The 22,687-nt window shown below is 41.4% G+C and overlaps 2 protein-coding genes and 3 non-coding genes across 6 annotated transcripts; 2 read left to right on the top strand and 3 right to left on the bottom strand.

Annotated features, from left to right (window-relative positions):
* Positions 1-547: 547 nt before the first annotated feature.
* Positions 548-620, bottom strand: trnag-acc (transfer RNA glycine (anticodon ACC)). The gene has a single exon. It is a non-coding gene; the product is annotated as a tRNA-Gly (tRNA).
* A 1,929-nt stretch (positions 621-2,549) lies between these two features.
* On the bottom strand, positions 2,550-2,622 carry trnaa-agc (transfer RNA alanine (anticodon AGC)). Its single transcript has one exon. It is a non-coding gene; the product is annotated as a tRNA-Ala (tRNA).
* Positions 2,623-5,087: 2,465 nt separating this feature from the next.
* Positions 5,088-5,160, bottom strand: trnaa-agc (transfer RNA alanine (anticodon AGC)). Its single transcript has one exon. It is a non-coding gene; the product is annotated as a tRNA-Ala (tRNA).
* Positions 5,161-6,352: 1,192 nt separating this feature from the next.
* On the top strand, positions 6,353-9,638 carry rap2c (RAP2C, member of RAS oncogene family). Of its 2 annotated transcripts, XR_004203035.1 has the most exons (4): positions 6,353-7,521; positions 7,910-8,229; positions 8,709-8,792; positions 8,964-9,638. XR_004203035.1 is itself a non-coding variant. In XM_020502404.2 (3 exons), exons 1-2 carry the CDS (start codon positions 7,249-7,251, stop codon positions 8,186-8,188), a joined length of 552 nt encoding a protein of 183 aa, XP_020357993.1. In that variant the 5' UTR covers positions 6,353-7,248; the 3' UTR covers positions 8,189-8,229; positions 8,964-9,638. The 2 variants fall into 2 exon arrangements, 1 of the variants encoding a protein (XP_020357993.1); XM_020502404.2 differs by lacking the exon at positions 8,709-8,792.
* Positions 9,639-12,091: 2,453 nt separating this feature from the next.
* zgc:92907 (UDP-N-acetylglucosamine transferase subunit ALG13 homolog) lies at positions 12,092-14,288 on the top strand. Its single transcript, XM_020502403.2, has 4 exons — positions 12,092-12,295; positions 12,438-12,600; positions 12,706-12,844; positions 13,004-14,288. Exons 1-4 carry the CDS (start codon positions 12,215-12,217, stop codon positions 13,113-13,115), a joined length of 495 nt encoding a protein of 164 aa, XP_020357992.1. The 5' UTR covers positions 12,092-12,214; the 3' UTR covers positions 13,116-14,288.
* Positions 14,289-22,687: the final 8,399 nt, after the last annotated feature.

Below are 22,687 nucleotides of genomic sequence, written 5' to 3'. Positions count from 1 at the left end.
AATTGTTACGATTCACATATCTAGCTGATAATTGTGAAGTCAAACGTTTGCTTTGTGTATATCTTGATTCGTCTATTGTTGCCATTGTCCTGGCTGGAAGGAGGTTCAGTGAATGGGGTGGTGAAGCGTGAGGTAATACAGTAGTGTGGAGCATGGTAGTATGTTTGGAAAAACACCCCTAGAGTTTGAGAGCTACAAGCCCCCACTCACCCAGTAATATTTGAACTGTCCCTAAATAATCTCGTTAGAACACTGCATGAGAAAAATGTCATAAACTCAAAACAATTGAAAGAACAGAGTATAAAACAGTACTTAGCCTAATATATTATTGACAGCCACGATAGCGTTGTCTACTGGTAGGTCTATTTTGAATTAATATTTCAACTCGTCACCACGCTCTACCTGACACTAGTTGTTCCCAGCTATCGTCCTCGGGTAGCCGCAACAATTCACATTTACATTTTAGAGCCAGACAAGCGCACTTGATTCAATATGTTAGTCCAGAGCTACAACAACAATGTGTGCTGATTGAACCAAACAAAGTAATTGGAGGATGCGGGCATCAATCCCGCTACCTCTCGCATGGTAAGCGAGCGCTCTACCGTTTGAGCTAATCCCCCTGTGCCTAAAACAAGAAGTATGAAATCTCAATGACCGCACTGCCAAATCCCTCGTCCATAAGAACGGATACTTTTTAAAAAGTATGCTTGCTTCAGCTGTCTAAAATTATTTTTCATGGTAGTTCAGTAAATGTTGAAGTAGTGACTGGAGTAAGCCCAGTGGTGGAAATAGTTGTATTGTTGGGTTAGTATCCAGAGGTACAACAACAATGTGTGCTGATTGAACCAAACCAAATTTTTTAGGATGCGGGCAACGATCCCACTAGCTCTCGCATGCTAAGCGAGCACTCTACCATTTGAGCTAATCCCCCTGTGCCTCCAAAAAGAAGTATGAAATCTCAATGACCGCACTGCCAAATCCCTCGTCCATAAGAAAGGATACTTATTAAAAAGTATGCTTGCTTCAGCTGTCTAAAAGTATTTTTCATGGTAGTTCAGTAAAGGTTGAAGTAGTGACTGCAGTAAGCCCAGTGGTGGAAATAGTTGTATTGTTGGGTTAGTATCCAGAGGTACAAAAACAATGTGTGCTGATTGAACCAAACCAAATATTTGGAGGCTGCGGGCAACGATCCCACTACCTCTCGCATGCTAAGCGAGCACTCTACCATTTGAGCTAATCCCCCTGTGCCTCCAAAAAGAAGTATGAAATCTCAATGACCGCACTGCCAAATCCCTCATCCATAAGAAAGGATACTTTTTTTAAAGTATGCTTGCTTCAGCTGTCTAATAGTATTTTTCATGGTAGTTCAGTAAAGGTTGTAGTAGTGACTTGAGTAAGCCCAGTGGTGGAAATAGTTGTATTGTTGGGTTAGTATCCAGAGCTACAACAACAATGTGTGCTGATTGAACCAAACCAAATATTTGGAGGATGCGGGCATCGATCCAGGTACCTCTCGCATGCTAAGCTAGCACTCTACCATTTGAGCTAATCCCCCTGTGCCTCCAACAAGAAGTATGAAATCTCAATGACCGCACTGCCAAATCCCTCCTCCATAAGAAAGGATACTTTTTTTAAAGTATCAACAATTGAAACTCAAAACAATTGAAAGTACAGAGTATAAAACAGTACTTAGCCTAATATATTATTGACAGCCACGATAGCGTTGTCTACTGGTAGGTCTATTTTGAATTAATATTTCAACTCGTCACCACGCTCTACCTGACACTAGTTGTTCCCAACTATCGACCTCGGGAAGCCGCAGCAATTCACATTTACATTTTAGAGCCAGACAAGCACACTTGATTCAATTTGTTAGTCGAGAGCTACAACAACAATGTGGGCTGATTGAACCAAACAAAGTAATTGGAGGATGCGGGCATCGATCCAGGTACCTCTCGCATGCTAAGCTAACACTCTACCATTTGAGCTAATCCACCTGTGCCTCCAACAAGAAGTATGAAATCTCAATGACCGCACTGCCAAATCCCTCGTCCATAAGAAAGGATACTTATTTTAAAAGTATGCTTGCTTCAGCTGTCTAAAAGTATTTTTCATGGTAGTTCAGTAAAGGTTGAAGTAGTGACTGCAGTAAGCCCAGTGGTGGAAATAGTTGTATTGTTGGGTTAGTATCCCAAGCTACAACAACAATGTGTGCTGATTGAACCAAACAAAGTAATAGGAGGATGCGGGCATCGATACCACTACCTCTCGCATGCTAAGCGAGCGCTCTACCATTTGAGCTAATCCCCCTGTGCCTAAAACAAGAAGTATGAAATCTTAATGACCGCACTACCAAATCCCTCGCCCATAAGAACGGATACTTTTTAAAAAGTATGCTTGCTTCAGCTGTCTAAAAGTATTTTTCATGGTAGTTCAGTAAAGGTTGAAGTAGAGACTGGAGTATGCCCAGTGGTGGAAATAGTTGTATTGTCGGGTTAGTATCCAGAGCTACAACAACAATGTGTGCTGATTGAACCAAACAACATAATTGTAGGATGCGGGAATCGATCCCGCTACCTCTCGCATGCTAAGCGAGCGCTCTACCATTTGAGCTAATCCCCCTGTGCCTAAAACAAAAAGTATGAAATCTCAATGACCGCAGTGCCATGCTTGCTTCAGCTGTCTAAAAGTATTTTTCATGGTAGTTCAGTAAAGGTTGAAGTAGTGACTGGAGTAAGACCAGTGGTGGAAATAGTTATATTGTTGGGTTAGTATCCAGAGCTACAACAACAATGTGTGCTGATTGAACCAAACCAAATATTTGGAGGATGCAGGCATCGATCCCGCTACCTCTCGCATGCTAAGCAAGCGCTCTACCATTTGAGCTAACCCCCCTGTGCCTCCAACAAGAAGTATGAAATCTCAATGACCGCACTGCCAAATCCCTCGTCCATAAGAAAGGATACTTTTTTTAAAGTATGCTTGATCCAGCTGTCTAAAAGTATTTTTCATGGTAGTTCAGTAAAGGTTGAAGTAGTGACTGGAGTAAGACCAGTGGTGGGAATAGTTGTATTGTTGGGTTAGTATCCAGAGCTACAACAACAATGTGTGCTGATTGAACCAAACCAAATATTTGGAGGATGCAGGCATCGATCCCGCTACCTCTCGCATGCTAAGCAAGCGCTCTACCATTTGAGCTAATCCCCCTGTGCCTCCAACAAGAAGTATGAAATCTCAATGACCGCACTGCCAAATTCCTCGTCCATAAGAAAGGATACTTTTTTTAAAGTATGCTTGCTTCAGCTGTCTAAAAGTATTTTTCATGGTAGTTCAGTAAAGGTTGAAGTAGTGACTGGAGTAAGCCCAGTGGTGGAAATAGTTGTATTGTTGGGTTAGTATCCAGAGCTACAACATCAATGTGTGCTGATTGAACCAAACTAAATATTTGGAGGATGAGGGCATCGATCCCGCTACCTCTCGCATGCTAAGCAAGCGCTCTACCATTTGAGCTAACCCCCCTGTGCCTCCAACAAGAAGTATGAAATCTCAATGACCGCACTGCCAAATCCCTCGTCCATAAGAAAGGATACTTTTTTTAAAGTATGCTTGATCCAGCTGTCTAAAAGTATTTTTCATGGTAGTTCAGTAAAGGTTGAAGTAGTGACTGGAGTAAGACCAGTGGTGGGAATAGTTGTATTGTTGGGTTAGTATCCAGAGCTACAACAACAATGTGTGCTGATTGAACCAAACCAAATATTTGGAGGATGCAGGCATCGATCCCGCTACCTCTCGCATGCTAAGCAAGCGCTCTACCATTTGAGCTAATCCCCCTGTGCCTCCAACAAGAAGTATGAAATCTCAATGACCGCACTGCCAAATTCCTCGTCCATAAGAAAGGATACTTTTTTTAAAGTATGCTTGCTTCAGCTGTCTAAAAGTATTTTTCATGGTAGTTCAGTAAAGGTTGAAGTAGTGACTGGAGTAAGCCCAGTGGTGGAAATAGTTGTATTGTTGGGTTAGTATCCAGAGCTACAACATCAATGTGTGCTGATTGAACCAAACTAAATATTTGGAGGATGAGGGCATCGATCCCGCTACCTCTCGCATGCTAAGCAAGCGCTCTACCATTTGAGCTAATCCCCCTGTGCCTCCAACAAGAAGTATGAAATCTCAATGACCGCACTGCCAAATCCCTCGTCCATAAGAAATGATACTTTTTTTAAAGTATGCTTGCTTCAGCTGTCTAAAAGTATTTTTCATGGTAGTTCAGTAAAGGTTGAAGTAGTGACTGCAGTATGCCCAGTGGTGGAAATAGTTGTATTGTTGGGTTAGTGAGTTTTGGGTGTATGATAGCAGAAAAACCTGCGAGTCTGGAGTTCCCCCTGCTGGCTGTCTGTGGAATAACATTAGGATCAGTTGATCGTGGGGAAATGCATGTTAGTTGCCCATATCTAGCTGATAATTGTGAAGTCAAACGTTTGCTTTGTGTATATCTTGATTCGTCTATTGTTGCCATTGTCCTGGCTGGAAGGAGGTTCAGTGAATGGGGTGGTGAAGCGTGAGGTAATACAGTAGGGGGAGTGCGAGTGCTTCTTAAATGTATTGCTTTATGCATTCTCCTCACTCGCGTCCACACAAAAACGTACTCAAGAGAACGGAGTGGAGAATACAATCGGAGCATGAGTGTGGAGCATGGTAGTATGTTTGGAAAAACACCCCTAGAGTTTGAGAGCTACAAGCCCCCACTCACCCAGTAATTTTTGAACTGTCCCTAAATAATCCCATTAAAACACTGCATGAGAAAAATGTCATAAACTCAAAACAATTGAAAGTACAGAGTATAAAACAGTACTTAGCCTAATATATTATTAACAGCCACGAAAGCGTTGTCTACTGGTAGGTCTATTTTGAATTAATATTTTAACTTGTCACCACGCTCTACCTGACACTAGTTGTTCCCAGCTATTGTCTTCGGGTAGCCGCAGCAATTCACATTTACATTTTAGAGCCAGACAACCACACTTGATTCAATTTGTTAGTCCAGAGCTACAACAACAATGTGTGCTGATTGAACCAAACAAAGTAATTGGAGGATGCGGGCATCGATCCCGCTACCTCTCGCATGCTAAGCGAGCGCTCTACCATTTGAGCTAATCCCCCTGTGCCTAAAACAAGAAGTATGACATCTCAATGACCGCACTGCCAAATCCCTCGTCCGTAAGAAAGGATACTTTTTTTAAAGTATGCTTGCTTCAGCTGTCTAAAAGTATTTTTCATGGTAGTTCAGTAAAGGTTGAAGTAGTGACTGCAGTATGCCCAGTGGTGGAAATAGTTGTATTGTTGGGTTAGTGAGTTTTGGGTGTATGATAGCAGAAAAACCTGCGAGTCTGGAGTTCCCCCTGCTGGCTGTCTGTGGAATAACATTAGGATCAGTTGATCGTGGGGAAATGCATGTTAGTCGCCCGAAACATGGTCACTGTTTTCCTGTCTTTTGTCGTGCGCTCACTGCGTCTCAGTGGATCGCTCCAAGGCCTTTCTACTGTAAGCAGAGGAGAGGACAGCCTTCCAGTAGAATAAATAAGAGTCAGAGCTCCCAAAATTTACTAATAAATGAACAGCTACAGATATTTAGCTTGCACTTGTATGTGCTAGAGAACTGTGCTACATACCAGTTATTTTCAATATGTATAAATAAAAGGATAGAAATACATGTATGACTTATTTTATTTTTGTTTTACATTGTAATAAAGCACATAAATGGTGATCTCTCTTAATGGTTCATGAGTAGTTTGGTATTGTTCGGGTTTTTTCATTGTAAAATGAGAAAGGCAATGTAGCAGTGTGTCTGTGTCCCTGTTCGAAGTTAGTTTCACTCCTATGGTTATCTGTTTTGTTTTGTGCCCTAGCCCATTGACTATGCTCTGTGGCATGGCTGATACACTTATCAACAGAGGTCAACCTTACATTCATAAAAATAGAATAGAATCCTGAGCAAAATCATCCAGAAAAAGAGGTCAAAAGCAGATGAGAACACAAATTCACATCAATGTTTGGAGTCTCCCATTCCACCTACTGGGAAAACCTTGAGCACAGTTATAAATTCACACACAAAATATATGACATATCAGACAAATTATTTATTGCCAATAACATATAACATAGTTTCTGTAAATAGCTCACTAAATGTTAAAATTGAATCCTGAAAGTTCCATTCTATGCAGCACATTTCTACGTGCAAATTCTAAACGTTCAAACGTTTCGATCTACTGTCCCGCCTGAATTTATAGTTTAACCAATGGGAATGCCAATAGCTCTTCAAGGACCAATTAAATTGCACATTCCCCACCAGGTCCTTCCTTTACATTATGGCCTGCATTTTGGATTGTCGGGTATCGTTTTAATGTCCCTGCTGAGGACTAGAACATATACTATTCGTACCACATATTTGGTGCTCCCTCATTTTATAGATTTGGAAAGAAAATACGAGCTGCTAACATACTCGGTTCCACAAGACATTACAGCTCAGTGGTGGTCGCGAGGGTGAGGCAGTATCAGTCGGGAGAGGCCGTGAGGACGAAATTAGGGAAGGGAGTGGGAGGTCTTCCACATTCTCATCCTAAACAGCAAGCAGTGTACTGTCGACAGCATTGGACTAAAACTCCAGCCCAAGGTTCCTAAACGCTATCTGGCTGTTCAGTGCAGCCCGCTCGGGATAAGGACAGGGACCCGCCGTGGCAGACGTTGGCATTGCGCTTTTGCGGCACCGGTATGGTTTATGATGTGGAACAGTATGTGAGCAAGCCACATTCACATGCTCTCCATAAATGGGGACAATAGGAAATCATTATCGTATTGTGCATCTTAACTAGTTAGCCACCAAGCCATCTAATGCGCCGTTTTGGGGCAGATTAAAGCAACTACTGCCCTTATTCGTGTCAAGGTATATTTACTGTCTGTGTAGGATTTGGCATAAGGCTCCTTATCGTGAGCGAGCATGGAGGGGCGTTGTGGATTTAGCCAACTTTGCTAGCTAGCTTACTCAGTCCAAGACTAATGTATTTAACCAGATTTGTGTTTGTTTTAACTTCTATGTTTTCAAACTGTTAAGCATACGTGTTAACATTTTAACTGAGGTTCACTTGTTAGTTTGCAGAGGAGTGCTTTCAAGGTTTGCTTGATTTAATGTTGTCAAAGGAAAAACAATCCAGCTAGCCAGCTAAGTAGCCCAGGTCAAGCTCGTGCACCCTAATGAAGGAGTACAAAGTGGTTGTGTTGGGAAGCGGAGGCGTTGGCAAGTCCGCGCTGACTGTCCAGTTTGTCACGGGCACGTTCATCGAAAAATATGACCCTACAATTGAGGACTTCTATCGGAAAGAGATTGAAGTGGACTCGTCGCCTTCGGTGTTGGAGATCCTTGACACGGCAGGGACAGAACAGTTCGCCTCCATGAGAGACCTGTACATCAAGAACGGCCAGGGTTTCATACTTGTCTACAGTCTCGTCAATCAACAGTCTTTTCAGGTAAAGGCCCTTATTACCTGTTACCAATACCTGCCCACATGTCAAGGAGCATAGCTCTTGCTAGCATCACCAGCTATCAAGATGCATTGTACCCATGTTGTACCCATGTTGCATTGTACTGAGCCATCTCAGTTGTCTTCGTATCATTTTGAGTCGTAACCCCATTGTTGTCAAATCAGGAGCCATTTGCAGAGATCCAGCCATAGCCTTAATCCCTACACCTATGGGCTAAATCCAAAATTGTATAAGCTCAACAGGTTGGAAGAATGGCCAATGGGCTGCTACTTAACTCATTGATATACATCAAAGAGCTATGCAGCAATAGTTGTTGCACAAACGTTTTCCCACAGCTCCTGAGAATCTCCTTTCTATCCATCCCTAACTCCAGGACATCAGGCCGATGCGAGACCAGATCGTGCGGGTCAAGCGCTTTGAGAAGGTGCCACTGATTCTGGTGGGCAACAAGGTGGACCTGGAGTCTGAGAGGGAGGTGGCAGGTGCAGACGGTCGGGCCCTGGCTCAGGAGTGGGGCTGCCCCTTCATTGAGACCTCAGCCAAGAGCAAGACCATGGTGGACGAGCTGTTTGCTGAGATTGTCCGTCAGATGAACTATGCCACACTGCCAGAGAAACAGGAGCAGTGCTGCACGGCCTGTGTGGTGCAGTAAAGGAGTAGGGGGACACTGTCCTCTCCACAACTCTCTCCCAGGTAAGAGGCTGAAAGCACTATACTTCACCTTCCACACACTAACACTAAGAAGTGATATTGCACACTGATAGGCTTTTCACTGACAACGGGCAAGAATTCACAGGTTGTCAAAAGACGTCTGGGCATGGATAGCAGCAGTGAAGAGTTTGTAATGCATGTAGAAAAAATGTGCAGGGAGATGAGAGGATCAGGGGTGGCACAAGGGAACCATATGACAGCTGTTAGAAGAAGCAGACGGAAAGGGGGTTTGCTGCACGGACTGATAAAACCGTTAGTTTAGCCTGTTATCATTAGATCAGACAAAGAATGTGGCGTGAAGAAGCCAACTGTCTGAGCAGTGAGCACAGGGGCAGAAAAGAGGAGTGAGGGAAGTGAATGGTTATGTACATACAGAGACGAGAGACCAATGAGCAAGAGAGGGCAGATCCCAGACAAAGAAAAATGCAACATCCTGAATATAAATTGATGTTCCAAAACAGGAAGCAGATTTTCTTCACTGTGAGAACTAACTTCCCCACCCATGCAGCAGACACACAGACATACACATTGAGGTATTGGTCGTTGTAAGTGAGTTTCACAGTTTACATATTGGTGAAATGCTAATTTCCTTAATTGTAAAGGCGTTAATTACTCAGTAATATCTTCATATCTACAAGTGTCTCAACACCTATTGTTTTCAGTCTTTGCTGTACTCTCAGTAACACAGTACTTTTTCTTTTTCCATTGTTGTAAAGTTCCTGCTTTGATGACCTATGACCCCAGGAACCACTTCAGCTCCATCACACCTTCTGACCTCTCCAGCTGGCAGTATTACCTACCAGAGGGCAGATTCTTGTCTGTTCATGAGCCAATTCAATGGAGTCTTGAGCCTGCCCAAGACTGTGGAACACATTCACCTGCAGACTCACTGGCCTTCATGGTTTAGGCCCAGGGAAAACCTACTTTTCAATGTATAGGACAGATTTATGAGGATGAAGGGTTGTCTATGGATTTCTATTTTCTCATTTGGGGTTGGGGAGTGCTGGGGCAATGAGCAGTGATCTGCTCGGGACCACAGCGTCCCTTTTTTGAAGCTGCTCAGTCATTATATCCCCTAGTTTTACTTTGTACTGGAATTGGTTTGTTAAATCTGATATCTCATTTTGAAGTGATTACAGCCATTATACAGGTTTGGGCCTCGGGACAGAATTCAATCAAACCGTGGTAAATATATGATTGCTGTGCTCTACAGCAGTGTTTAACAAATCACCTAATTTTCAAGTTGTTAGCTAGGTTTCCGACCAATTGGCGACAGATTTTCATAAACGGACTTGTTGCAGGTAGAAATCACTGCGTGATGACGTAGTACACACAATGTACTTTTTTGCAACCGTTTTCATGTATGGAATAAAAATCAAAAGTTCAACGTGTTAGTTTTGTCAACTGTTGTGTTAAATAGCAAATGTGCCAACTCTGGTCTTGGCACGTGCACTCTAACTAACAGACCTCGGAGACCGTGCAGGTAGGCTAGTTTACATTACATTATTATGGATAACAAAACAAAATGTTTGCATCGATCATCATGTCACCAGAATCAGACCCTTGATTTTTATTGGAAAGGAACATCAAGATCACCTTGCACTTTCACCACCCTGTGACATTCATCAATTATTTAATATGTATGCTAATAAACTGCATGGTTTCCTGAGTGGTAGTGGGAGGACCACATCATCGCGTGACTCCAAGTTGACTTCGATATGATGGTTATTATATCAATATTTGCGCATAAAGGGGTTTCCACCGCTATTTCTCACAATACATTTTACCGACCCCAAAAGAGTCGAACAAACGACTTGTCTGTGCATTCATAAAAATTGTACTGACGCTTCATAGAAGCGGCCCTATTTTTATTTTTTGACAGGCGTTGTCAAGCCAGGTCAATGTGCCCCTAAGCATGAGACATTCACATTGAATTGACTGTAGATCCATGTTTGTTTTCTGATTACAGCTGTGTGGTTGCTTTAGATACAGGTTCCTCGGTCATTTGGATTATGACTATCATGTTACATGGTTTGATCAAATTCTGGCCCTAAACTAACTTTTATATATATATTTTTTTTAAGTTTCTCATAACCTATTTATTAATATCTAATTACATTGTTATCCAATCATCAAAGTTTTCTTTTATACTTGCTTTTGGGTTTGCTTTTTTTGACTTTACAGTGAGTTGTTTTGGTTGTAAGTTTTGAATTAACAGAGCCTTAAATGATTTCAGTCTTATGTTGGTTTCTGTGTGGTCATTCTGTCTCGTACTTTCAACTCTTCAACACAAGTACTGCCATGTAGTACAAATCTGATCCTAAGATTGAAGGACACTGACCTGATCATGTGGTCACAAGTTTGGAATGTTGATTCGAATGGTCTTACATTTCTGGTTAAGACTTCATTGCAGACTGAAACACTATATATAGAATATTGTTTCCTACTTCACATCAAATGTAAATCCCTTTATGCAAAGTGCTGTCTGTCCTTCCATTGCACATAATGAGAACTGGCACTTTTTGAGCTGGCTCAATATTCAAATGACCCGACTTGAGTGGCCTTGAGGTTGGGCCATTCTGAATATGTGGTAGAACATATGAGTTTCTGTCATGTAGAAAGAGTAGTCTGTTCTATATAGTATATTTCTATCTGCAACGTTTTGTGTTGCATATAGTAAGGCCAAATACTGTTACACAATCAGCCACAAGAGGGCAGCATTCTCTACATTATTTGAAAGCTAATCTAGCTCTGGAGGCTTTTTAAAATGTATTTTTACATGTCAAACAACGTTTAAATCCACAGTTTTTATACGACTAAAGTCATTGTATTAAACAAAACCACAACAGCTGTGATGGAGACAGGAAGTGTCTGCGTAATTGTATAAATGCCGACAGATAATTTGTTCGTTCCACATGTTGGGATCTTTTTGTGTCGGTAAAATCAATTATGCGGGAAATACCAGTGGAAACGCCTTAATGCGCAAATATTGAGTTAATCATCTCGAAGTACATTTGGAGTCGCGATGATATGGCTTGTGGTCCTCCCACTACGACTCGGGAAACCATGTACTTTATTATGTTACAGATTAAATAAATTATGATTAATTTAACAGGGTGGTGAAAGTGCACGGTAATGAGTTTGATGCTGCTTTCCAATATATTGAGGGTCTTGTTCTGGTGACATGATGGTCGATGCTTGACTGCCGTTTGCCAGATACAATATGATCGTTTTTATCCATAATCTCATCATGTAGTAGACAAAACAACCCGCACAGCCTACTCGCACTGTATATGCTAGCTGTTAGCTAGAAAACACGTGCAAAGACCAGAGTAAGCTACGTTTGCTATTTAACACAACAGGTTTGTTTTGACAAAACTAACCGTGGAGTTGAAAATGCGATGGAAACACATTTATATTTTTATTCGGTACATAGAACTTAAGCGAAAAAGTAAATGTTGTGTGCACTATATCATCAACCAAACGTATTTGTTGCCGATAGAAATCAGTGCATGTATGTTTTTTATTTGTTTAACCTGTGCCTAGTTAAAAGGTTAAATAAAACATAATACATGCACTGATGTTTATCGGCAACAAATCCGTTTGGTGGAAACCCCACTAGTGGGAAATGCGCATAATTTATTTATGTGGATGCTAGAATAGTCGCAAGAAAATCTGTCGCCAATTAAATGGAAACCTACCTACTGGAGACATTTTCAAAATGGTCATAGACAAACTACTCTTTCTTCTTTAGATCAACACCGCCACACTTATTTTTATGAAGAAAAAAAATGTCTAGACTGCAAGTTCATATCCAAACCTGTAGGTGGCAGAGTGATGTATTCTTTAGCGGAAATGCCAAGGAAATGAAAGAAACACGTGACGCCAGGCTACTGAAATTTGTAAACAAACCCATGGGACATCTTTAGTACAAGTACTGCAAATTACATTTGATACATGAGCAACCATGAAGAGGGTATTTGTAACTGTAGGAACAACAAGCTTTGATGACCTAATCGAACGTGTTACTTCCCCTGAAGCTGTTCAAGTGAGTATGATATGTGATAGCTACAGAAACTAACGTTAGCTAGCTAGCCAACTGTCCTTAAAAATTAGACAATAATAATTTGAGTAGACCTACCCTCGCACTAAGATATTTTTTTAGAACGTTATGCATCTCTCTCTTGAAGGAGTTGAAAGCCCGCGGCTATCAACATTTGGTCCTGCAGGTTGGACAAGGCTCCATTCTCCCAGATTCAGACAGCTGTCACGAGCTTACGTTGGAGGCTTTCCGATTCAAGGATTCCATTGCTGAAAATATCAAATGTGCCGACCTGGTTATCAGCCATGCTGGTGTGTATCTATCTTTAAAGAAATGAAACAAACTAGGTAAACTACCATACCATTGTGCTGGTCTATGATGTTGATGAATTATATTGACTTGTCTTGTATTTTCAGGGGCAGGTAGTTGCCTGGAGACCCTTGGTGCAGACAAGCCACTGCTAGTGGTGGTCAATGACAAACTAATGGACAATCACCAGCTAGAGCTGGCCAGACAGCTACACCAAGACTCACACCTACTGTACTGCACCCCCAGGTCAGTGTAAATCCTCATGTGCAACTTGATCATGAGGACTCACTTGGTCAATCTGACATATTGTATATGTACATTTCTGCTAATTAAGTCCTAGAGTTGTCAAACTGTGATTGAAATTCATTGGGTCAACATACCCTTTTTTCTCAAATGATTTCACAGCACTCTTACTGAGACCCTGAAGACAATGGACCTTGCTGTTCTCTCATCCTTCTTACCTGGACAACCAAAGCATTTTGCCAATTTCCTGGACAGGGCCCTTGGTGTTCAATGATTCCAACAGAGGGCAGTCTCTGAGGTCAACTCAGTGTTCTGTTATGGACTCTGGAGATGTGTTGCGCTCTTCTTCTTCTTCTTCTTCATGTGGCTTTCCAGCAGACTAGACGCTGTGTTGCATACTGCCTTTCACAGGTCAGAGTGGGGATTGCAAATTTTGGTCACAAAAATGGTGAATGAGATAATATTAAATTGCACCACCATCTAACCCAGCACCTATACACTATAACCAAAAACCAACCACCCCATCCCACTAAGTTGGCCCTAAACAATCCTACACCATGCTGTCGGTCTGGGAGGATTGAACCCCTTCTCTCAACTTCCTGTAGCTCTTCTGTACTAAAGTTTCTCACCCCAAAATATTTCTCTGCTGCTGCAACGACCACATATATCTCCTGTGATTTCCGCTCCATCAGATCATGATGGAGCGGAGTACAGTTGATCACCATGGCTATGATGTTTGCTCTCTGAAACTCCTCATCTTTGCGATGAACTGGAAGTGCGGTGGCCAGAGGGTAACCTGGGCCTCGCGTGCCTGGCTTCTAGTTTTTCCTATCAGTATGCAGAGCTAATACCAACTCAGGCAATTGCCTGGGGCCTTACATCATCATCATTTTGTTTAATAATGCGCTATTAAGCAATTGTGACCATCTCCGTTTATGACAAACACTGTGGATTCTGTTTTCTTCCTGCAAATTTGGCTCCAGCTTTTGAGCAGTGGGCTCCCTAGTGGCGCAGCGGTCTAAGGCACTGATTCACAGTGCTAGAGGCGTCACAATAGACACTGGTTCAATCCTGGGCTGTATCACAACCGGCCGTGATCAGGAGTCCCATAGGACGGCGCACAATTGGCCCAGCAGCATCCGGGTTTGGGTTTGGCCGGTGTAGGCCGTCATTGTAAAAATAATTTGTTCATAATTGACTTGCCTAGTTAAATAAGGTCAAATAAAAATACAATAAAAAACCTATTATGACCCCATTCCTGAAGCGAATAAATACTTTGTTTCCCTCTACGACACTCACAAGCTCTTCAGGACACACATTTTTTTCTACATACCTGATGATTTTCCTTTATGTTTTCCCGAACTTTCCAATTTCTGATACAATTCTCACTTTTTGATGCAAATTAAAAATTGTTACATCTTTCCCATATTAAAGTCATTTTAACATATTTTCTTATTAGCTTTATGAACATAAACTGCAACCAAGTTTCTATCTGTGCTGGAATGGCCAATTGCCTTTTACATTTTTTATTATATACAGTGCCTTGCGAAAGTATTCGGCCCCCATGAACTTTGCGACCTTTTGCCACATTTCAGGCTTCAAACATAAAGATATAAAACTGTATTTTTTTGTGAAGAATCAACAACAAGTGGGACACAATCATGAAGTGGAACAATATTTATTGGATATTTCAAACTTTTTTAACAAATCAAAAACTGAAAAATTGGGCGTGCAAAATTATTCAGCCCCTTTACTTTCAGTGCAGCAAACTCTCCAGAAGTTCAGTGAGGATCTCTGAATGATCCAATGTTGACCTAAATGACTAATGATGATAAATACACTGTCTGTTAAAAGGTCTGATCTGGCCATGTTCTATTTTAACCAGTTGGAGACAGGCTGATTAGGTATTGGATGCTGGTGTAAGGGGTATATTTTAAACTCGAAATGAGAAGAAAAACATGGATGTACACTAAGTATACAAAACATTAAGAAAACCTGCTCTTTCCATGACAGACTGACCAGGTTATTGGTGTCACTTGTTAAATCCACTTCAATCAGTGTAGATGAAGGGGAAGGAGACAGGTTAAAGAACGATGTTTAAGCCTTGAGACAATTCGTCAGTTCGTCAAATTTCTGCCCTGCTAAAGCTGCCCGGTCAACTGTGAAGTGGTCGGCCACACAAGCTCACAGAACGGGACCGCCTTTAGCACTCGTTTGCAACGCTCACTACCGAGTTCCAAATTGCCTCTGGAACCAAAGTCAGCACAATAACTGTTCATTGGTAGCTTCATGAAATCGGTTTCCATGGCCGAGCTGCCGAAACACAAGACTAAGATTACCATGCGCAATGCCAAGCATCGGCTGGAGTGGTATAAAGCTTGCTGCCATTGGACTCTGGAGCAGTGGAAACGCGTTCTCTGGAGTGATGAGTCACGCTTCACCATCTGGCAGTTTGACGGACAAATCTGGATTTGGCGGATGCCAGAAGAATGCTACCTGCCCCAAAGCATAGGACCAACTGTAAAGTTTGGTGGAGGAGGAATAATGGTCTGGGGCTGTTTTTAATGGTTTGAGTTAGGCCCCTTAGTTCTAGTGAAGGGAAATCAACCCTACAGCATGCAATGATATTCTAGACGATTCTGTGCTTTCAACTTTGTGGCAACCGTTTGGGAAGGCCCTTTCCTTAAAAGGGGACCAACTCCATATTAATGCCCATGATTTTGGAATGAGATGTTCAACAAGCAAGTGTCCACATACCTTTGGCCATGTAGTGTATATTAAATCTGTTTTATAAGACTTGGTTTATTGTTCATATTTGCTATTGTCTTGATACGGTTGTTGTGTTGTCTGTAAGTGTGATTCAGCTTGTCCTTCACGCCTCATGACACTAGTCAGCACACTGTAATAAGGCTGGCATAGGCAGGAGTAGGACTGCTCTCTGGCATCAAAACTAACACCACATCCTGTTCAGACAGAGATTAAGACAGACAGTAAGCAGGCGCCAAAATGAAAGAAGCAAATTGTTGACAAGACCAACAAAAGAAAAAGAGAACAATCTCCTTTAACGTCGCAATTAATATTATGACTTCATAATCATGTATCCAATCCATGGAATGTTTATCAAAAATCTTTTGCGACTTAGGCTTCTCATTCTCGCGAGGGACTCCGGTTTCTCACAGCTTCTTGAATGATGTTCATCTGTATTAAACACAGAGGTAAGACCAAAGTCATATTATGAATTCAACTAGTTTCACATTTGATCTTTTCAGTGTTTCAGTGAAATAATTTCCTTATTTCTATCCTATCCTCCTTTTGCAGACAATGGCCAATACCAACTGCCCTGTGTTTCTCCTGCTGCAGTACATGAGAGCTAAGATGGGCCTGCTGGAGACGGGTGGGTTCAGAGGAGGGGTCATCAGGGAGGGTGGAATGAAGGCCTGGGGGATGATGATGACTGTTTCCTGATTGAAATGCTGTGCCAATGGTCCCCAAGGCTATTGCTCTTACAGGCAAGGTGGGGCATAAGTCTATCCAAAGTTTAGTGCCACAGTTGTAGCTAAAGCAGGGAATGTGGATGGAGAGTGTTGATGTGAGAATCATGGATCTGGTTGGGGGTGCCGAAACGTGTGGGGGGGGTTCACCAGAGGCTGGCGTTAAATATTTCACACTGCTCAACTCCAATGGTGTCTGCTTACACCTCCTGCTACACTCAACGCTGGGTTAGAGCAAAGCCAAGAGGAAGCCTCCTGCAGTAGTGATGCTAGTACCACTCTCATTAGCACTGACATTAATGGGGCTTGCTGATGACTGGGTGTGACCATCGCAAGACTATCAGCTGTAAATCACAAACAGCCATCTCTAATGGACACCAAGCATGTTATATTCAACCAGTCTTGGTTCTCTCTACGACAGATAGATTTGTCTTAAATGTGTCTATGTGTGTTGCAGAGCTAGTGGATCTGTGTGATGACCACGGGGCTCTGAAGCTCTTTCTGTCCCAGCAGCCTCAGGAGTGTGCCAGCTGACTACTTCCTCACATTTTGCACTGTTAATCATGAGTTCTATGAAAGTAGAACCACTAGAGTGGACAAGGCCTCTATGAAACTATTTCTAATTGTCAAAAAAGGAGTTTCTATCTATACATGGCTCTTCTTTGTTTTTAAGTATTTGTTTATCTTATCAGGAAACCCAAAGGATGGTGCCTATGTTTCCATCACCCCCTTAGTGGCCAACCCAGACGCTGCACTTCTGAGTAACTATAAACTCTGCTTTTTAATTATGTGTGTGCATTCGCATAAAGTAGTTCATGTGTATCTTCTGTAGGATGGATTTGTTTACCTTCTGTCTTAGTGTGTGTATATATGTTGAACCTGTTTGTTTGTGTTTTAGAGAGCCTGCAGACTCAGACTGACAGTCTGGAGAGGGCTCGTCTCAGACAGCTCCACTCTCAGGAGGACTGCATAGCCAAGGAGGTGCCCTCTCAGTCCCAACCCACACAGACTGTGCTCCATCAATTACTTGGGCATATAGAAGTTGAAAAATATATATATACAGTACCAGTCAAAAATTTGGACACACCTACTCATTCAAGGGTTTTTCTTTATTTTTACCAATTTTCTACATTGTAGAATAATAGTGAAGACATCATAACTATCAAATAACACATGGAATCCTGTAGTAACCAAAAAAGTATTAAACAAATCAAAATAAATTTTAGATTCTTCAAAGTAGCCACCCTTTGCCTTGGTGACAGCTTTGCACACCCTTCAAATTTTCTCAACCAGCTTCACCTGGAATGCTTTTCCAACGGTCTTGAAAGAGTTCCCACATATGCTGAGCACTTGTTGGCTTCTTTTCCTTCACTCTGCGGTCCAACTCATCCCAATCCATCTCAATTGGGTTGAGGTCGGGTGATTGTGGAGGCCAGGTCATCTGATGCAGCACTCCATCACTCTCCTTGGTCAAATAGCCCTTACACAGCCTGGAGGTGTGTTGGGTCATTGTCACAGCCTGGAGGTGTGTTGGGTCATTGTCCTGTTGAAAAACAACTGATAGTCTCACTAGGCGCAAACCACATGGGATGGCTAATCATTGAAGAATGCTGTGGTAGCCATGCTGGTTAAATGTGCCTTGAATTCTAAATAAATCACAGACGGTTTCACCAGAATTACACCATCACACCTCCTCCATGCTTCACAGTGGGAACCACTCATGCAGAGATCATCCGTTCACATACTCTGCGTCTCACAAAGACCCAGATGTTGGAACCAAAAATCTCAAATTTGGACTCATCAGACCAAAGGAGAGATTTCCACTTGTCTAATGTCCATAGCTTGTGTTTCTTGGCCCAAGCAAGTCTCTGGTGTCCTTTAGTAGTGATTCCTTTGCAGCAATTCAACCATGAAGTCCTGATTCACGCAGTCTCCTCTGAACAGTTGATGTTGAAATGTGTCTGTTACTTGAACTCTGTGAAGCATTTATTTGGGCTGCAATTTCTGAGGCTGGTAACTCTAATTAACTTATCCTCTGCAGCAGAGGTAACTCTGGGTCTTCCTTTGCTGTGGTGGTCCTCATGAGAGACAGTTTCATCATAGCGCTTGATGGTTTATGACTGCACTTGAAGAAACTTTCAATGTTCTTGAAATTTTCCTGGTTGACTGACCTTCGTGTCTTAAAGTAATGATGTACTGTCATTTCTCTTTGCTTTTTTGAGCTTTTCTTGCCATAATATGGACTTGGTCTTTTACCAAATAGGGCTATCTTCTGTATACCACCGCTACCTTGTCACAACACAACTGATTGGCTCAAACACATTAAGAAGGAAAGACATTCCACAAATTAACTTTTAACAAGGCACACCTGTTAATTGAAATGCATTCCAAAGAAATACCTCTGGAAGCTGGTTGAGAGAATGCCAAGAGTGTGCACAGATGACATCAAGGCAAAGGGTGGCTACTTTGAAGAATCTCAAATCTAAAATATATTTGGATTAGTTCAACACTTTTTTGGTTACTACATTATTCCGTAGGTGTTATTTCATCGTTGTGAGGTCTTCACTCTTATTCTACAATGTAGAAAATAGTCAAATTAAAGAAAAACCCTTTAATGAGTAGATGTGTCCAAACTTTTGACTGGTACTGTAAGTCTTAGAAGTGTTTTTTATTTATTTTTGTGCCCAACTTTTGTGCTGTGTCCCAAAGGCTAAGAGCCAGGGCCGTGCAGTACATATTGACGCCCCTGACGACGAACGCTCCAATCGCCGGACTTGAGGCAGAAAGAGCAGGAACTGAGAGAACCTGTCAATCTTACAATCATTTATGTATAAATGAAGGTGTAAATATGATCTAGTGGACCCTGAGTCATCAAAGTCTAAGCTAGCCAATAGTCATCAGTGTTGAATAATACAGTCGTCATGAACCCTTCGCGGAACTCTTAATCAAAACAACAATCCTGGGATTCTTGGGTGACCACAATCATACCAAACCAGACCCTGTTATACACTGGATTGTGTAGAGTACATTTTTGGGTTTGATCCTCTTTGTGTATCCCCATTCAGACCAAAGGTAAATCCTGGGTCTGTATTGCATTGTGGAAAATGCAATGATCATTATCAATGATTCACAGTGAACAAAGTTGTTGTACCAAATATGACCGGAGGGGAGAGATAAGATTCAACAGGCCCAGTGAAGTAGTGTTTGTTTGTTTACGCAAGAGTGCCTATGATGATGCTGCTAATGTGAATAATTATTCACATTTTCAGTGGAATAACTTGCTTGTCTTTACAGACTTGTCTGGATAAAACAATGTTTTTGATCTGTAATGGGTGCTATAAAAAGTCATATTATTCATATATACATATATTCTAGAAATCTTATGACTATAGATAGAAATACAAGTCTCTTATCCAATTGTTATGCTCCCACTCCCATGTCCAATACTCTTTAAGTTCTGTTTTAAGATGGTCCCTTGAAATTAAGTTCCAGATGATGTCACTTTCTGCTTCTGTGATTGGTGGGTATGAATACCTGTTTGTTACCAAACTTGAATCAGTTGGCAAAATTTGATGAAAATAACTGAATTGGGATAAATATATTTAGAAATGGAGCTCTGACATCACTGTTTATTTTCCAAGAGTGAGAGTTTTGTTTTGTGTCTCTTAATCTTCTTTTCATCTAGGTGTTATGATCAACATACGTATTTTGCTTTTTGAGGCTTTCCCCAAGATTTTTTTTCTTGAAATTAATTTATCTTGACCAGTGAGTGAACTTTAAATTAGGGGTGGTATGTTCAGGCTAACTGACTGAGGGACTGACTGAGTGATGTGACAGTGTGCCAGTCTCTCTGCTAAAGGTTTATTAAGCCACCTCTGGTGGGTGGCTTGGCACTGTGAAACAGGAAGTCATGGGTGAAATGCCAGCAGGTGGTTCCTCCCAGTGTTTGTGGTTTACTATATCTTCTAAGTTATGTACAGGCCTGGATCAGATGGTTTCAATGGCTCCATAGTGTACGTGCCTGGTAACATTTGGCACATTGTTGTTGGTGGTGTGACTGCCTGGGGGGTTTTGAGGACGAGTTGCCAGAGTGTGGAGGCTAGCATTTCGGCAGAATATTGTTAAGTAACTTGTTCTCTTGCCGTTGGTAGATGGCTATGAGCCAGAGTTTGTTTAGTAAAAGATTACTACCTTCCCTCCTTAAAATCACTGGATTCATTGGTTCATGTATGTCTGTGAAAAGCCCATTAACAGCAATGAACAAAGTCCTTGATTTTTCTTCACCACAGCAACCATTGTGTTGAAGTGCCACTTGAAGTGTATTTTTCAACAATTTATTCCTCAACTGGAACAAACACCTCAAGAAAGGGAAGAAGGATGCATTTTAGAAGTGTTTGTATAGGGCCACTGTGTCAAGCCATACTGTGTAGGCCATTACAGCTGTGTCTTGCAGATGCCCTAACTAACCACTTGCTAAAATAAGGAAGTGAGTCAGCTGTTGTTCAAGGTTATACTGAGAGTCTAGACGTCATATTGAAAGATGGAGAGTTGTGACATAGGAAACTCAGAAAGGATGCTCTTTGAGCAACTAATCATCAGTGGTGGAAGAAGTACCCAATTGTCATACTTGAGTAAAAGTAAAGATACCTCAAGTAAGCGTGAAAGTCACCCAGTAAATACTACTTGAGTAAAAGTCCAGTATTTGGTATCAAAAGTAAATGTAATTGCAAAAATGTACTTAAGTATCAAAAGTAAAAATATAAATAATTTCAAATTCCTTACGGATAGCCAGGGGCACACTCCAATACTCAGACATCATTCAGAAACAAAGCATTTGTGTTTAGTGAATTGCCAGATCAGAGTCAGTAGAGATGACCAGGGAGGTTCTCCTGATAAGTGCGTAAATTAGACCATTTCTGTCCTGCTAAGTATTCAAAATGTAACGAGAACTTTTGGGTGTCAGGGAAAATGTATAGAGTAAAAAGTACATAATTTTCTTTAGTAATGTAGTAAACTAAAAGTAGCCCAAAAAATGTTATAGTAATGTACAGATACCCCAAAAAACTCTTTAAGTAGTACTTTAAAGTAGTTTTACTTATGTACTTTACACCACTGCTAATCATTTGATATTTTCATTAGCCTACTTAGTAAATTTGAACATTTTGTATGAAAACATGATTTAGTGTGCCATTCTAACATCATCATGAACTTTGGAGATGGATTAACTATTCCAATAAGTGTAATCAGTCTTTGCTCTTTGCTGCAAAATTGCTTGCTTTGGTTGCTATCAGTCACTTTATACAACCCTTGAAAAACGAGACTTATGAAATGACCCCTCCGGTTCAATTGTGGAGAGGTTGCTCTCTATTCTGATCATTTAGATTAGAGTTAGCTGGTTCAGACTGGCTTTGTGTGTCTGCCTAAATGGGTAACACATGATATTTTGGTGGACATAAACATGTGTTAATCTAATATGTATTCAGCTTTTCTCCTCTCTAGTTTCTCCAGCAGTTACAACGATTACATCAAGCACATTCAAAGGTTATTCAAACATTTAAAAGTAAAGTCTAATGAAATATGTAATGGTATTTCAAAAGTTATTATGACATGTGCAAGGGGAAATGTTTCAGGCTGATGCAATTTCAGTGACCAGCAGTCTATAGCTCTAAGCGGTGTGCTAACAAGGCTGACTTGTCATTGCTCTGAGCTTGTTTTGTGTGCCTGGATGTGTTTTTACCAGCTGCAGCATGAGAATGCTGGTACAGCAGTCCCCTCTCCCAGTGGAACTGGGGCAACTATGACTGTGAGCTGTCATCATTAATCGAGGTGAATCTTGGGTAACTATCCCCCTCACCATTCACTGGTAGTTGATTTAATTCCCTTCACAGATCTTTCAGTCAATGACATTAACTCCTGATATTATAGACCCATATAAGGCCCAAGATCTGAATCAACTCCTTGTTCTATTAAAACAGCTAATGCTGATGAGATTGATATCTCTTCCCTAAATAAATATTCAGCTACTTCACCCTCACAGGGGAATGAGATAATTAATATAGGCCTTAGTTTAGCTAATGAACAAATGAATACAGTTAAACAAAGGTCCAGTGAAATGCGGTAGCCACATCTTTCCAGAACATCAACCAAACAAACTGACAGGGAGGACCCTCCACTTCTTTCAACAGAAAGTTGTTGACTTGTGTGAGTTGAAGAACTAAGTGCATTAAAACAATATCACACAGGATGTGACTGTCTAGGTGGCAGCAGCTGTTTCAATTTTTAGCAACAAATGTACATTAATAATAAGTAGGATTGTGTTGAGATAGAATGTGTACAGTGCATTCGGAAAGTATTC

This window comes from Oncorhynchus kisutch, linkage group LG15 (genome assembly GCF_002021735.2).
Source record: "Oncorhynchus kisutch isolate 150728-3 linkage group LG15, Okis_V2, whole genome shotgun sequence".
Taxonomy (NCBI): domain Eukaryota; kingdom Metazoa; phylum Chordata; class Actinopteri; order Salmoniformes; family Salmonidae; genus Oncorhynchus; species Oncorhynchus kisutch.
The sequence above is the reverse complement of the archived record's forward strand: the minus strand, read 5'-3'. Positions and strand labels throughout refer to the sequence as shown.

Bases quoted from the DNA above. Each gene is read 5' to 3' on its own strand.
- rap2c (XM_020502404.2), top strand. From the start codon at position 7,249: ATGAAGGAGTACAAAGTGGTTGTGTTGGGAAGCGGAGGCGTTGGCAAG. The intron at 7,522-7,909 runs GTAAAGGCCCTT...CCCTAACTCCAG, and splicing joins TCAATCAACAGTCTTTTCAG to GACATCAGGCCGATGCGAGA.
- zgc:92907 (XM_020502403.2), top strand. From the start codon at position 12,215: ATGAAGAGGGTATTTGTAACTGTAGGAACAACAAGCTTTGATGACCTA. The intron at 12,601-12,705 runs GTGTGTATCTAT...TTGTATTTTCAG, and splicing joins CCTGGTTATCAGCCATGCTG to GGGCAGGTAGTTGCCTGGAG. The intron at 12,845-13,003 runs GTCAGTGTAAAT...ATGATTTCACAG, and splicing joins CTACTGTACTGCACCCCCAG to CACTCTTACTGAGACCCTGA.